Source organism: Arachis stenosperma, chromosome 9 (genome assembly GCF_014773155.1).
Source record: "Arachis stenosperma cultivar V10309 chromosome 9, arast.V10309.gnm1.PFL2, whole genome shotgun sequence".
Lineage (NCBI taxonomy): Eukaryota > Viridiplantae > Streptophyta > Magnoliopsida > Fabales > Fabaceae > Arachis > Arachis stenosperma.
The window spans coordinates 144,802,841-144,817,436 of record NC_080385.1 but is presented as its reverse complement, the minus strand read 5'-3'; the positions used below and the strand labels follow the sequence as shown (position 1 = coordinate 144,817,436).

Genomic DNA, 14,596 nt, shown 5'->3' with positions numbered 1-14,596 from the left:
TACTAAAAACTACATGAAATTACCCCCAAAAAGCGTATAAAATATCCGCTCATCAAGATGCTGCAAGAAACCCGAGCCTCTAACAGAACTATAGAGGCACAGTTGAGTCAAACTAGAAAGCACTTATCTGAACAGATAAGAGAAGAGTGCCAAGCTATCCAATTAGGGTATACCCTGAACACCCAACCTCAGAACAGTAAGAGGCTGGGAGAAGAAGGAATGGCAGAAGATGAACAAGCTGCAGCCCAGGGTATCATCAGGGAAGTCTAACACCCAAAAGGGGATAACCCAAGTGTTGACGCCAGTTCAAGGGAGGCCAGACACGTGTAAGTGCTGGGAACACCTCTCCTAAGCAAGCTGGTAGTCCTTCTATAGGTACTATGAACACTCAACCTACACCACTCATGGCCCATGAGTACAAGGCCAAGTTACCATACCCTCAAAGATTCCAAAAAGCAGAAAAAGATAGGCAATTTGTCAAATTCTTAGAAGCTTTCAGGAAGTTGGAGATCAAAATCCCCTTTGCAGAGGCTCTTGAACAAATACCTTCATATGCTAAGTTCATGAAGAAAATACTGAATAACAAGAGGGATTGGAGGGAAATAGAGACAGTGGCTCTTACTAAGGAGTGCATTGCAATTATTCAGAGGAACCTTCCTCAGAAACTACAAAGACCCCCTAACACTCTTCCCAGAGACACAGAGTTGAATCCAAGAGAAGAGTGTCTGGCCCTCATTAGTACCAAGGAGATGAGCCTAAGATGGTACACACTGGTGAGGAACTAAATGAAGAAGAGACTCAAGAAGAGGTTGGAAGCACACTGTTGCACGACCCTCTTCTGGGAGGAAAGCCTGAAGTACCTCACCCTCACAAGACCCAAAAAGAGACCAAAGGGGGAAGCGTGTGTCTCTGGCTTGTGCCCCCTGTTGGCGCTAAATGCCAGGTGAGTGTTCAGCGCCCAAGGAGGGTGCTGCCAACATTTTTCTTTCTTGCTCCAAGCTTTTCCAAACTGCTTCAAATTTCACCTAAAATCATAAAAACACAAGAAATACTCAAAGTAGCATCCAAAGGTAATTTTTACACTAAATTCAAGTAAAAGTAGATAAAATCTAATTAAAAACAATATAAAAAAACTAGAAAAAGGGTATAAGATACTCACGCATCACAACACCAAATTTAAACTGTTGCTTGTCCTCAAGCAACCAAAAACAATATAGAACCAAGGAAGAGAAAATACACAAGATTCGAGTTGTCAATCAAGCTCAGGTCTAATTACTGAATGGAGCCAATGATACTCTACTTTTGAATAGCTTTGGCATCTCACTATCCTTTGAAGCTCAGAAATACCGTAAATTATTCTTAATAAATTAAGACAGATACTAATCTCTTCTATGTAGTCTATGTCATGCCTAATAGACATCACTCTCCTCGACATCCATGCCTTGGTTCGTGGATGATGACTCCACTTGCAATACACCGCACCCAATTGGGATTTTACATTTGAATTAATGTGTGACGCTAGTGATTATGCCATATGAGCGGTTTTGGGACAGACGCAAGATAAGCTTATGCATGTCATGTATTATGCCAGTCATGTTCTGAATGATGCCCAAAAGAATTACACCACAACAGAGAAGGAACTACTGGCGGTTATCTATGCAACTGATAAGTTTAGATCCTATTCAATTAGTTCTAAGGTTATTGTTTATATTGACTACGCTACTCTTAAGTACCTTATTACCAAGCAGAATTCTAAACCAAGATTGATCAGGTGGGTACTGCTTCTTTAGGAGTTCGACATTGAAATTAGAGATAGAAAAGGGTCAGAAAATCAAGTGGCTGATCATTTGTCAAGGATTGAACCTGAGGAGGGAACACCACTTCCCACTACTACTGTGACTGAGACCTTCCCAGATGAATACCTCTTTGTGATCCAAAAGGTGCCATGGTTTGCAGACATTGTAAACTATAAGGCAACGAGGTTCATTCCCAACGAGTACACCAAACAACAAGTCAGAAAACTTTTGCTTGATGCCAAGTACTACTTGTGGGATGAACCCTATCTCTTTAAGATATGCTCAGATGGGATGATTAGGTGTTGTGTCTCAGAGTAGGAAGCCCAGCAAATTCTCTAGCATTGTCATGGTTCTGAGTATGGAGAACATTTTGGAGGGAGAGAACGGCCACCAAGGTCCTTCAAAGCGGGTTCTACTAGCCAACCCTCTTCTGAGACTCCCGGAAATTTGTAAGGAACTGTGATAAATGTCAAAGGGCCGAAAATCTTCCTCACAATCATGAAATGCCACAACAAGGGATCTTGAAGATTGAGTTGTTTGATGTGTGAGGGATAGATTTTATGGGACCTTTTCCACCCTCATACTCAAACATGTATATCCTGGTGGCAGTAAACTATGTGTCCAAATGGGTTGAGGCTATAGTATCACCCACCAATGACACTCAAGTCGTGCTGAAATTTCTACATAAATATATCTTCAGCAGGTTTGGTGTCCTAAGGACACTGATTAGTGATGGAGATAGTCACTTCTGCAATAAACAACTGGAGTCACTTCTGCAGAGGTATGGAGTCCGTCATAAGGTGGCAACCACCTATCACCCATAGACAAGTGGACAAGCTTAGGTCTCTAAAAGGGAACTCAAAAGAATCTTGGAGAAGACAGTGAGCACCTCCAGGAAGGACTAGGCAAGGAGACTTGATGATGCTCTCTGGGCATACATGACAGCCTTCAAGACCCCATTGGAATGTCACCTTATCAGTTAGTCTATGGTCAGGCCTGTCATTTGCCAGTAGAGTTGGAGCACAGAGTATACTGGGCAACAAGGTTTCTGAATTTTGATGCCAAGACTGCAGGAGAGAAAAGGTTGCTCCAACTAAATAAACTGGATGAATTCTGGCATGCTGCCTTTGAGAATGCCAAAGTCTATAGGGAAAGGGCAGAGAAGTGGCATGATAGGAAGATAGCCTCAAAAGTTTTCGAGCCCGGCCAGAAGGTTTTGCTATTTAATTCTAGGCTCAAGCTATTCCCTAAAAAGCTCAAGTCAAGATGGTCACGACCCTTTGTCGTCACTGGAGTGTCCCCCTATGGTCATGTAGAACTTCAACACTGGAATGTAGACAACAGATTCATCGTCAATGGCCACGGAGTAAAACACGACCTAGGGGATAAGATTGTTCGCGAGCAACCCACCCACCTACTGACTTGACAGTAGTGACTGTCAAGCTAATGACGGTAAATAAGCGTTTGTTGGGAGGCAACTCAACCAAGAGTATCCTTTCAATTATTCCAATTTTATTTCAGTTTTAGTTTAGTTTGATCTTATTTTATTTTTCACTGATTTTCATTGTTTTACTAGGTTTTTTGATGTTTGTGATAATGTACAGCACTTATAACAGAGACAGAATTACTTAGACAACAAAACAGTACACCCGGAAGAAAACCCACTACTGGCGCCTAACGCCATCCTAGCGTTCAGCGCCAAAGGGAGGGTGTGGGCATATAGGCATTGAACATCCAAATTGGATGTTTGCTTGGTGCAATCTGGTCACCTTGGGGAATTTTACGTCCATATTGGACGTCTAACGCCACCAAGGGTGTAAAAAAAAGAGGGGGTCATTCTTGGCATTCAACGCCATACTGGCGTTCAATGCCACGGGAGGGGGCAACTTCACCATGATTTGAATATCAACGAAATCTCCTAATTCGCACCCATATCTTTTCATATCACATCTTTTTTATCCTCACCACTATTTCTCTTTCATATAAATCCCCCTGAATCCCCATTACTTCTTTTGCAAAAGGTTTGGTTAAAATATGCCAAATTCCACCAAGTATACAAATCGAACCCAACCATATATACCCCCCAATTATATCTTCCAAATTGTCCACACTAACAATCCATCCCTCTCCTCCAAAAGGTGATTTTAGTAAATAACCAAATATAATACTTGGACTAAGGGTCAAGTTGGTAATTTTTCTTACATCCCCTCCTCCCGAAGCCCAGGTATCATATATACCCCCAAAATAAAGAGCCTTGAATACTAGAAGAAAAGCACCTATGCCTAACAAGATTAAGGCCCCTTTATCATTCTGTACAAATGGTTTATCTCCACAAATTCTACTCATATCTTTTCACCTCATCTCTCCATAAATCATATATTCACTCTAATTTTTCCCCCACTGGTGCACGAAATTGTGATCATCAATGGCGCCATCAACATGGTACGCTCAATTAAAATCTCAACTCTTTATCACAACTTCACACAACCAACCAGCAAGTGCACTGGGTCGTCCAAGTAATAAACCTTACGCGAGTAAGGGTCGATCCCACGGAGATTGTTGGTATGAAGTAAGCTATGGTCACCTTGTAAATCTCAATCAGGTGAATTCAAATGGTTATAGATGATTTATGAATAACGCATAGAATAAAGATAGAGATACTTATGTAATTCATTGGTGAGAATTTCAGATAAGCGTATGGAGATGCTCTGTCCCTTCCGTCTCTCTGCTTTCCTACTGTCTTCATCCAATCCTTCTTACTCCTTTCCATGGCAAGTTGTATGTTGGGCATCACCGTTGTCAGTGGCTACAGTCCCGTCCTCTCAGTGAAAATGTTCAACGCGCTCTGTCACAGCACGGCTAATCATCTGTCGGTTCTCAATCAGGTTGGAATAGAATCCATTGATTCTTTTGTGTCTGTCACTAACGCCCAGCCTTCAGGAGTTTGAAGCTCGTCACAGTCATTCAATCCTTGAATCCTACTCAGAATACCACAGACAAGGTTTAGACCTTCCGGATTCTCTTGAATGCCACCATCAATTCTAGCTTATACCACGAAGATTCCGATTAAGGGATCCAAGAGATAAACATTCAAGCCTTATTTGCTTGTAGAACGGGAGTGGTTGTCAGGCACGCGTTCATAAGTGAGAATGATGATGAGCGTCATATAATCATCACACTCATCATGTTCTTGGGTGCGAATGAATATCTTAGAACAAGAATAAGCTGAATTGAATAGAAGAACAATAATAATTGCATTAATATTCGAGGTACAGCAGAGCTCCACACCTTGATCTATAGTGTGTAGAAACTCCACCGTTGAAAATACATAAGAACAAGGTTCAGGCATGGCCGTGAGGCCAGCCCCATCATCTAAGATAGCATAAGACTGATCAAAGATAGCTACCCAGATGAAAATACAATAGTAAAAGGTCCTATATGTAGAGAATTAGTAGCTTAGGGTTTACAAAGATAAGTAAATGACATAAAAATTCAATTCCGGGCCCACTTGGTGTGTGCTTGGGCTGAGCATTGAAGCTTTCATGTGTAGAAACTTTTCTTGGAGTTAAACGCCAGTTTTTGTGCCAGTTTGGGTGTTTAACTCCCATTCTTGTGCCAGTTCCGGCGTTAAACGCCAGAATTCTTGAGCTGACTTGGAACGCCTGTTTGGGCCATCAAATCTCGGGCAAAGTATGAACTATTATACATTGCTGGAAAGCCCAGGATGTCTACTTTCTAACGCAATTGAGAGCGCGCAAATTGGGCTTTTGTAGCTCCAGAAAATCCACTTTGAGTGCAGAAAGGTCAGAATCCAACAACATCTGCGGTCCTTTTCAGCCTCTGAATCAGATTTTTGCTCAGGTCCCTCAATTTCAGCCAGAAAATACCTGAAATCATAGAAAAACACACAAACTCATAGTAAAGTCCATAAAAGTGAATTTTAACTAAAAACTAATAAAAATATAATAAAAACTAACTAAAACGTACTAAAAACATACTAAAAACAATGCCAAAAAGCGTATAAATTATCCGCTCATCACAACACCAAACTTAAATTGTTGCTTGTCCCCAAGCAACTAAAAATCAAATAAGATAAAAAGAAGAGAATATGCAATGAATTCCAAAAACATCTATGACGATCAGCATTAATTAGATGAGCGGGGCTTTTAGCTTTTTGCCTCTGAACAGTTTTGGCATCTCACTTTATCCTTTGAAATTCAGAATGATTGGCTTCTATAGGAACTCAGAATCCAGATAGTGTTATTGATTCTCCTAGTTAAGTATGATGATTCTTGAACACAGCTACTTCATGAGTCTTGGCCGTGGCCCAAAGCACTCTGTCTTCCAGTATTACCACCGGATACATACATGCCACAGACACATAACTGGGTGAACCTTTTCAGATTGTGACTCAGCTTTGCTAGAGTCCCCAATTAGAGGTGTCCAGGGTTCTTAAGCACACTCTTTTTGCCTTGGATCACGACTTTATAATTTTTTTTTCTTTTTCTTTTCCCCTTTTTTTCGTTTTTTTTCATTTTTTTTGTATTCACTGATTTTTCTTGCTTCAAGAATCATTTTTATGATTTTTCAGATCCTCAGTAACATGTCTCCTTTTTCATCATTCTTTCAAGAGCCAACATTCATGAACAACAAATTCAAAAGCCATATACACTGTTCAAGCATACATTCAGAAGTCAAAGTATTGCCACCACATCAAAATAATTAATCTGTTATAAAATTCAAAATTCATGCAATTCTTCTCTTTTTCATTTAAGAACATTTTTCATTTAAGAAAGGTGATGGATTCATAGGACATTCATAACTTTAAGGCATAGACACTAAGACACTAATGATCATAAGACACAAACATAGATAAACATAAGCATGAAAATTCGAAAAACAGGAGAATAAAGAACAAGGAAATTAAAGAACGGGTCCACCTTAGTGATGGCGGCTTGTTCTTCCTCTTGAAGATCTTATGGAGTGCTTGAGCTCCTCAATGTCTCTTCCTTGCCTTTGTTGCTCCTCTCTCATGATTCTTTGATCTTCTCTAATTCCATGGAGGAGAATGGAATGTTCTTGGTGCTCCACCCTTAGTTGTCCCATGTTGGAACTCAATTCTCCTAGGGAGGTGTTGATTTGCTCCCAATAGTTTTGTGGAGGAAAGTGCATCCCTTGAGGCATCTCAGGGATTTCATGATGAGTGGGATCTCTTGTTTACTCTATCCTTTTCTTAGTGATGGGCTTGTCCTCATCAATGAGGATGTCTCCCTCTATGTCAATTCCAACTGAATAACAGAGGTGACAAATGAGATGAGGAAAGGCTAACCTTGCCAAGGTAGAGGACTTGTCCGCCACCTTATAAAGTTCTTGGGCTATAACCTCATGAACTTCTACTTCCTCTCCAATCATGATGCTATGAATCATGATGGCCCGGTCTATAGTAACTTCAGACCGGTTGCTAGTGGGAATGATTGAGCGTTGGATAAACTCCAACCATCCCCTAGCCACGGGATTGAGGTCATGCCTTCTTAGTTGAACCGGCTTCCCTCTTGAATCTCTCTTCCATTGAGCGCCTTCTTCACAAATGTTTATGAGGACTTGGTCCAACCTTTGATCAAAGTTGACCCTTCTAGTGTAAGGGTGTTCATCTCCTTGCATCATGGGCAAGTTGAATGCCAACCTTACATTTTCCGGACTAAAATCTAAGCATTTCCCCCGAACTATTGTAAGCCAATTCTTTGGGTCCGGGTTCACACTTTGATCATGGTTCTTGGTGATCCATGCATTGGCATAGAACTCTTGAACCATTAAGATTCCGACTTGTTGAATGGGGTTGGTAAGAACTTCCCAACCTCTTCTTCGGATCTCATGTCGGATCTCCGGATATTCACTTTTTTTGAGTTTGAAAGGGACCTCGGGGATCACCTTCTTCATGGCCACAACTTCATAGAAGTGGTCTTGATGCACCCTTGAGATGAATCTCTCCATCTCCCATGACTCGGAGGTGGAAGCTTTTGCCTTCCCTTTCCTCTTTCTAGAGGTTTCTCCGGCCTTAGATGCCATAAATGGTTATGGAAAAACAAAAAGCAATGCTTTTACCACACCAAACTTAGAGGGTTTGCTCGTCCTCGAGCAAAAGAAGAAAGAAGAGAGTAAAAGAAGAAGAAATAGAGGAGATGGAGGTGGCTTTGTGGTTCGGCCAAGGGGGAGAAGTAGTGTTTAGGTTGTGTGAAAATGAAGGAGTGAATATGGGTTTATATAGGAATGGAGAGGGGGTGTATGGTTCGTCCATTATGGGTGGGTTTGGGAGGGAAAGTGGTTTGAATTTGAATGGTGAGGTAGGTGGGGTTTTATGAAGGATGGATGTGAGTGGTGAAGAGAATAGTGGGATTTGATAGGTGAGGGGTTTTTAGGGAAGAGGTGTTGAGGTGATTGTTGAATGGGTGAAGAAGAGAGAGAGTGGTGGGGTAGGTGGGGATCCTGTGGGGTCCACAGACCCTGAGGTGTCAAGGAAAATTCATCCCTGCACCAAGTGGCGAGCAAAAATGCTCTTTATGCCAATTCTGGCATTAAACGCCGGGCTGGTGCCCATTTCTGGCATTTAACGCCAGCTTCTTGCCTTTTCCTGGTGTTTAACGCCAGTCTGGTGCCCCTTTCTGGCGTTAAACGCCCAGAATGGTGCCAGACTGGGCGTTAAACACCCATTTGTTGCCCTTACTGGTGTTTAAACGCCAGCAAGGTTTTCCTCTAGGGTGTGCTATTTTTCTTCCTATTTTTCATTCTGTTTTTGCTTTTTCAATTGATTTTGTGACTTTCCATGATCATCAACCTACAGAAAACATAAAATAACAAAGGAAAATAGATAAATATAACATTGGGTTGCCTCCCAACAAGTGCTTCTTTAATGTCAGTAGCTTGACAGTGGGCTCTCATGGAGCCTCACAGATACTCAGAGCAATGTTGGGACCTCCCAACACCAAACTTAGAGTTTGAATGTGGGGGTTCAACACCAAACTTAGAAGTTGGTTGTGGCCTCCCAACACCAAACTTAGAGTTTGACTGTGGGGGCTCTGTTTGACTCTGTTTTGAGAGAAGCTCTTCATGCTTCCTCTCCATGGTAACAGAGGGATATCCTTGAGCCTTAAACACAAGGGATTCTTCATTCACTTGAATGATCAATTCTCCTTTGTCAACATCAATCACAGCCTTTGCTGTGGCTAGGAAGGGTCTGCCAAGGATGATGGATTCATCCATGCACTTCCCAGCCTCTAGGACTATGAAATCAGCAAGGATGTAATGGTCTTTAACCTTCACCAAAACATCCTCTACAAGTCCATAAGCTTGTTTTCTTGAATTGTCTGCCATCTCTAGTGAGATTCTTGCAGCTTGCACCTCAAAGATCCCTAGCTTCTCCATTACAGAGAGAGGCATGAGGTTTATGCTTGGCCATAGGTCACACAGAGCCTTCTCAAAGGTCATGGTGCCTATGGTATAAGGTATTGAAAACTTCCCAGGATCCTGTCCCTTTTGAGGTAATATCTGCCTAGTCAAGTCATCCAGTTCTTTGGTGAGCAAAGGAGGTTCGTTCTCCCAAGTCTCATTACCAAATAACTTGTCATTTAGCTTCATGATTGCCCCAAGGTACTTGGCAACTTGCTCTTCAGTGAAATCTTCATCCTCTTCAGAGGAAGAATACTCATCAGAGCTCATGAATGGCAGAAGTAAATCCAATGGAATCTCTATGGTCTCATTGTGAGCCTCAGATTCCCATGGTTCCTCATTAGGGAACTCATTGGAGGCCAGTGGACGTCCATTGAGGTCTTCCTCAGTGGCGATCACTGCCTCTTCCTCCTCTCCAAGTTCGGCCATGTGGGTCATGTTAATGGCCTTGCATTCTCCTTTTGGATTCTCTTCTGTATTGCTTGGAAGAGTACTAGAAGGGAGTTCAGTAATTTTCTTGCTCAGCTGTCCCACTTGTGCCTCCAAATTCCTAATGGAGGACCTTGTTTCAGTCATGAAACTTTGAGTGGTTTTGATTAGATCAGAGACCATGGTTGCTAAGTCAGAGTGGCTCTACTTAGAATTCTCTGTCTGTTGCTGAGAAGATGATGGAAAAGGCTTGCCATTGCTAAATCTGTTTCTTCCACCATTATTATTGTTGAAACCTTGTTGAGGTCTTTGTTGATCCTTCCATGAGAGATTTGGATGATTTCTCCATGAAGAATTATAGGTGTTTCCATAGGGTTCTCCCATGTAATTCACCTCTTCCATTGAAGGGTTCTCAGGATCATAAGCTTCTTCTTCAGATGAAGCGTCCTTAGTACTGCCTAGTGCAGCTTGCATTCCAGACAGACTTTGAGAAATCATATTGACTTGCTGAGTCAATATTTTGTTCTGAGCTAGTATGGCATTCAGAGTATCAATCTCAAGAACTCCTTTCTTCTGATTCGTCCCATTGTTCACAGGATTCCTTTCAGAAGTGTACATGAATTGGTTATTTGCAACCATTTCAATGAGTTCTTGAGCTTCTGCAGGCGTCTTCTTCAGATGAAGAGATCCTCCAGCAGAGCTGTCCAATGACATCTTGGACAGTTCAGACAGACCATCATAGAAGATACCTATGATGCTCCATTCAGAAAGCATGTCAGAGGGACACTTTCTAATCAATTGTTTGTATCTTTCCCAAGCTTCATAGAGGGATTCACCTTCCTTCTGTCTGAAGGTTTGGACTTCCACTCTAAGCTTACTCAATTTTTGAGGTGGAAAGAACTTTGCCAAGAAGGCATTGACTAGCTTTTCTCAAGAGTTCAGGCTTTCTTTAGGTTGTGAGTCCAACCATATCCTAGCTCTGTCTCTTACAGCAAAAGGGAATAACATAAGTCTGTAGATCTCAGGGTCAACCCCATTAGTCTTGACAGTGTCACAGATTTGTAAGAATTCAGCTAAAAACTGATGAGGATCTTCCAATGGAAGTCCATGAAACTTGCAATTCTATTGCATTAGAGAAACTAATTGAGGCTTAAGCTCAAAGTTGTTTGCTCCAATGGCAGGGATAGAGATGCTTCTCCCATAGAAGTCGGGAGTAGGTGCAGTAAAGTTACCCAGCCCCTTCCTTGCATTGTTGGCATTATTATTGTTTTCGGTTGCCATGGGTTCTTCTTCTTTGAAGATTTCTGTTAGGTCCTCTACAGAGAGTTGTGCTTTTGCTTCTCTTAGCTTTTGCTTAAGGTCCTTTTAGGTTCAGGGTCAGCCTCAACAAGAATGCTTTTGTCTTTGCTCCTGCTCATATGAAAGAGAAGAGAACAAGAAAATATGGAGTCCTCTATGTCACAGTATAGAGATTTCTTGAGGTATCAGAGGAAAAGAAAAATAGAAGGAAGAGGTAGAAGAATTTGAACTTATCAAGAAAGATGGAGTTCGAATTGTGCATTGAGGAGGAGTGTTAGTCCATAAATAGAAGGATGTGAGAAGAGGGGAAGAAATTTTTGAAAATAAATTAAAAACATTTTAAAAACATTTTGAAAAAAATACTAATTGATTTTCGAAAACTAAGAGTGGAAAAAAAATCAAGTGATTTTTTTGAAAAAGATTTTGAAATTAGAAATTAAAAAGATATGATTGAAAACTATTTTGAAAAAGATGTGATTAAAAAGATATAATTTAAAAATTATGGTTAAAAAGATATGATTGAAAAGAGATGATTGAGAAACAATTTAAAAAGATTTGATTTTTAAAAATTAATGACTTGGCTAACAAGAAAAGATATGATTCAAACATTAAACCTTTCTCAACAGAAAAGGCAACATACTTGAAATGTTGAATCAAATCATTAATTGTTAGCAAGTATTTTTGAAAATGGAAAGAAATTGATTTTGAAAATGTATGATTGAAAAGATATGATTTGAAAAAGATTTTATTTTGAAAAATTTTGAAAACTTGAAAAGAATTTGAATTAAAAACAAAATCTTCCCTCTTGTGCCATCCTGGCGTTAAACGCCCTTTAACGCCCAAATTGCTACCCTTTTGGGCGTTAAACGCCCAGCCAGGCACCCTGGCTAGCGTTTAAACGCCAGTTTTTCTTCCTCAATGGGCGTTTTGAACGCCCAGCTTTTTCTGTGTAATTCCTCTGCTGTATGTTCTGAATCTTCAATTCTCTGTATTATTGACTTGAAAAGACACAAATTAAATTTTTTTTTGGATTTTTAATAATGAAGAATAATCAAAATGAAACTAAAATCAAATAAACAACGCATGCAAGACACCAAACTTAGAAGTTTGTATACTACTGACACTAACAAATTGAGAATGCATATGAAAAACAACAAAACACTCAAGACAAGAGAATGTAAAGATCAGAGCAAGGAAATCATCAAGAACAGCTTGAAGATTAATGAAGACACATGAATGAATTCAAAAAATGCAAGAAGAACAGAAACATGCAATTGACACCAAACTTAAAATGAGACACTAGACTCAAACAAGAAACATAACTATTTTTTGATTTTATGATTTTATAATAATTTTTTTTGTGCTTTTTTCGAAAATTATATGGAGAAGTAAAATAAAGGTTTCAAAATTCTTAATGAGAATTCCAGGAATCATTGCAATGCTAGTCTAAGACTCCGGTCCAGGAATTAGACATGGCTTCACAGCCAGCCAAGCTTTCAAAGAAAGCTCCGGTCCAAAACACTAGACATGGCCAATGGACAGCCAAGCCTTAGCAGATCATTACTCGCAACAGCAGAATTGATAGAAATCAACAAGCTCTTGTGATGATAAGTTGAAACCTCGGTCCAAAAGATTAGACATGGTTTCACAACCAGTCAGACTTCAACAAATCATCATGAAACTCTAGAATTCATTCTTAAGAACTCTGAAGAACAAAAAATTTTTTTTTTGAAATTTTTCGAAAATAAAAAGTAAAAAGGCTTAAACATAAAATAAAATTACCTAATCTGAGCAACAAGATGAACCGTCAGTTGTCCAAACTCAAACAATCCTCGGCAACGGCGCCAAAAACTTGGTGCACAAAATTGTGATCATCAATGGCGCCATCAATATAGTACGCTCAATTGAAATCTCAACTCTTTATCACAACTTCGCACAACTAACCAGCAAGTGCACTGGGTCGTCCAAGTAATAAACCTTACACGAGTAAGGGTCGATCCCACGGAGATTGTTGGTATGAAGCAAGATATGGTCACCTTGTAAATCTCAGTCAGGCGAATTCAAATGGTTATAGATGATTTATGAATAACGCATAGAATAAATATAGAGATACTTATGTAATTCATTGGTGAGAATTTCAGATAAGCGTATGGAGATGCTTTGTCCCTTCCGTCTCTCTGCTTTCCTATTGTCTTCATCCAATCCTTCTTACTCCTTTCCATGGCAAGCTGTATGTTGGGCATCACCGTTGTCAGTGGCTACAGTCCCGTCCTCTCAGTGAAAATGTTCAACGCGCTCTGTCACAGCACGGCTAATCATCTGTCGGTTCTCAATCAGGTTGGAATATAATCCATTGATTCTTTTGCGTCTGTCACTAACGCCCAGCCTTCAGGAGTTTGAAGCTCGTCACAGTCATTCAATCCTTGAATCCTACTCAGAATACCACAGACAAGGTTTAGACCTTCCGGATTCTCTTGAATGCCGCCATCAATTCTAGCTTATACCACGAAGATTCCGATTAAGGGATCCAAGAGATAAACATTCAAGCCTTGTTTGCTTGTAGAACGGGAGTGGTTGTCAGGCACGCGTTCATAAGTGAGAATGATGATGAGCGTCACATAATCATCACATTCATCATGTTCTTGGGTGCGAATGAATATCTTAGAACAAGAATAAGTTGAATTGAATAGAAGAACAATAGTAATTGCATTAATACTCGAGGTACAGCAGAGCTCCACACCTTAATCTATGGTGTGTAGAAACTCCACCGTTGAAAATACATAAGAACAAGGTTCAGGCATGGCCGTGAGGCCAGCCCCATGATCTAAGATAGCATAAGACTGATCAAAGATAGCTACCCAGATGAAAATACAATAGTAAAAGGTCTTATATGTAGAGAATTAGTAGCTTAGGGTTTACAAAGATGAGTAAATGACATAAAAATCCAATTCCGAGCCCACTTGGTGTGTGCTTGGGCTGAGCATTGAAGCTTTCATGTGTAGAGACTTTTCTTGGAGTTAAACGCTAGCTTTTGTGCCAGTTTAGGCGTTTAACTCCCATTCTTGTGCCAGTTCCGGCGTTAAACGCCAGAATTCTTGAGCTGACTTGTAATGCCTGTTTGGGCCATCAAATCTCAGGCAAAGTATGAACTATTATACATTGTTGGAAAGCCCAGGATGTCTACTTTCCAACACAATTGAGAGCACGCCAATTGGGATTTTTTAGCTCCAGAAAATCCACTTTGAGTACAGGGCGGTCAGAATCCAACAGCATCTGCAGTCCTTTTCAGCCTCTGAATTAGATTTTTGCTCAGGTCCCTCAATTTCAGCAAAAAAATACCTGAAATCACAGAAAAACACACAAACTCATAGTAATGTCCAGAAAAGTGAATTTTAACTAAAAACTAAAAAAAATATAATAAAAACTAACTAAAATATACTAAAAACATACTAAAAACAATGCCAAAAAGCGTATAAATTATCCACTCATCACCCACCCCTACCATGATCGAATTCACCACCACCCCACTACTATAAATCCGCATACTTCCTTCACTCTTTTCACATCTCTTCCCTCCTATTCTTTCTTTCTTTCACCTTACATCCTATCTCTTTCTTTCACCTTACATC

At 40.3% G+C, this 14,596-nt stretch overlaps 1 protein-coding gene across 1 annotated transcript; it reads left to right on the top strand.

Moving 5' to 3' along the window:
* Window positions 1-380: 380 nt before the first annotated feature.
* On the top strand, window positions 381-3,222 carry LOC130950018 (uncharacterized). The gene is made up of 4 exons (XM_057878588.1): window positions 381-773; window positions 1,791-2,038; window positions 2,500-2,577; window positions 2,742-3,222. Exons 1-4 carry the CDS (start codon window positions 381-383, stop codon window positions 3,220-3,222), a joined length of 1,200 nt encoding a protein of 399 aa, XP_057734571.1.
* The last annotated feature ends 11,374 nt before the right edge of the window (window positions 3,223-14,596 follow it).

Bases quoted from the DNA above. Each gene is read 5' to 3' on its own strand.
- LOC130950018 (XM_057878588.1), top strand. From the start codon at position 381: ATGAACACTCAACCTACACCACTCATGGCCCATGAGTACAAGGCCAAG. The intron at 774-1,790 runs GTGAGGAACTAA...CTGCTTCTTTAG, and splicing joins GCCTAAGATGGTACACACTG to GAGTTCGACATTGAAATTAG. The intron at 2,578-2,741 runs GTATGGAGTCCG...CATACATGACAG, and splicing joins CTGGAGTCACTTCTGCAGAG to CCTTCAAGACCCCATTGGAA.